This window comes from Branchiostoma belcheri, unplaced genomic scaffold (genome assembly GCF_001625305.1).
Source record: "Branchiostoma belcheri isolate BF01 breed outbred unplaced genomic scaffold, Haploidv18h27 scaffold99, whole genome shotgun sequence".
NCBI lineage: Eukaryota > Metazoa > Chordata > Leptocardii > Amphioxiformes > Branchiostomatidae > Branchiostoma > Branchiostoma belcheri.
In genome coordinates, this window is record NW_017804675.1 from 807,280 (window position 1) to 808,455 (window position 1,176).

At 40.4% G+C, this 1,176-nt stretch overlaps 1 protein-coding gene across 1 annotated transcript in view; it reads left to right on the top strand.

Annotated features, from left to right (window-relative positions):
- Positions 1 to 742, top strand: part of LOC109462080 (ephrin type-A receptor 5-like) — a 69,481-nt gene extending 68,739 nt beyond the window's left edge. The window contains exons 18-19 of the mRNA XM_019758578.1: positions 265 to 310; positions 644 to 742. Of these exons, the coding sequence (XP_019614137.1) occupies positions 265 to 310; positions 644 to 742 (145 nt within the window). The remainder of the gene's footprint in view (positions 1 to 264; positions 311 to 643) is intronic.
- Positions 743 to 1,176: the final 434 nt, after the last annotated feature.

Consider the following 1,176-nt stretch of genomic DNA (forward strand, 5'->3'; position numbering starts at 1 on the left):
AGCACCAGCCAGACCCCCACACCCCTCTAACCCCACCTCCCCCACCACCACCCCCCTATGGCGAATGGGTCACACCACCCTATCCCCTCTTCTCCACACCACCCCCCTATTGCCAACGGAGTCCCAACACCCATCATACAGGTGAGTCAAATTGGGTTATTATCAAATTGGTCTTACTGTTTACTTATGGTTGGTGATAACTTAATTATTTGTTTGTTTGTTTGTTTGTTGAGCCTATGTTTATGCATGAAATACTCAAATCAGCCACTTTTCGTGGCTGCTTTTCATTGTGATCATGAGGGACTTCAGGGTCAGTGAAATATAACAACTTGAAGATAGCATTGCAGGTCACATGATCAAGTCCTACTAAATCCACAAACACATAGTCCTACAAAGTTTGGTTTCTTGTGTATCTTGTTACCTGGTCTAACCTTCATGGACATAAAAGAAAAGAGTCACTATTAGATTTCCAAAATCTATCCAGTTGCTTGTGTAACTATCTTCTGAATGAGCTTCTTTTCTTTTGTTTTCAAATTGCAAAAAAGATGTCACACAGAAAGATTTGTAACTTAAGTGATATAATAAGTAGTGTACAGTAACTGTTATATCTTTAATATTCATCTTTTGTGTGTTATCTGTACAGGGCACCCCCCACTTGCAGCGGCCAACCACATTACAGAGAAGTCCCCACCCGCAGAACAGGACACCGAACCACGGGTACAGAACTATTCTCAATGTATGAGCCGCACAACGTACATTGAACATCCAGATACATGTACAATGTATAAAACCATTCTCAATGTATGAACCTTAACTAAGGACATATGCTTGTAAAAATGAACACGTAAAGTGTACAAACCTCACAGCTCATGGCTCAAAACACCCGACCCCAAATACAGAACCAAGGATTTGCTTATACTTCATTGATCTGTGAGCCAAAATGAAAATTTGTTCCTGGTTGGTCAGTCAAAAAAAAAGACCCTATAATCCAGATGGCCAGCAAAATGGTGATTCAATCTTGTCTGTGATTGGTCTCCAGAAAAAATCTTTGTCCTGATTGGTCAAATGCATTCACATCCTAATCTCTGATTGGACAGCTGACAAATATAATTATTTCCGAGTACTGAAGAATCCTCTTTGTAAGAGGAGATCTCCCTGCTAAGAATGTTCTTACTC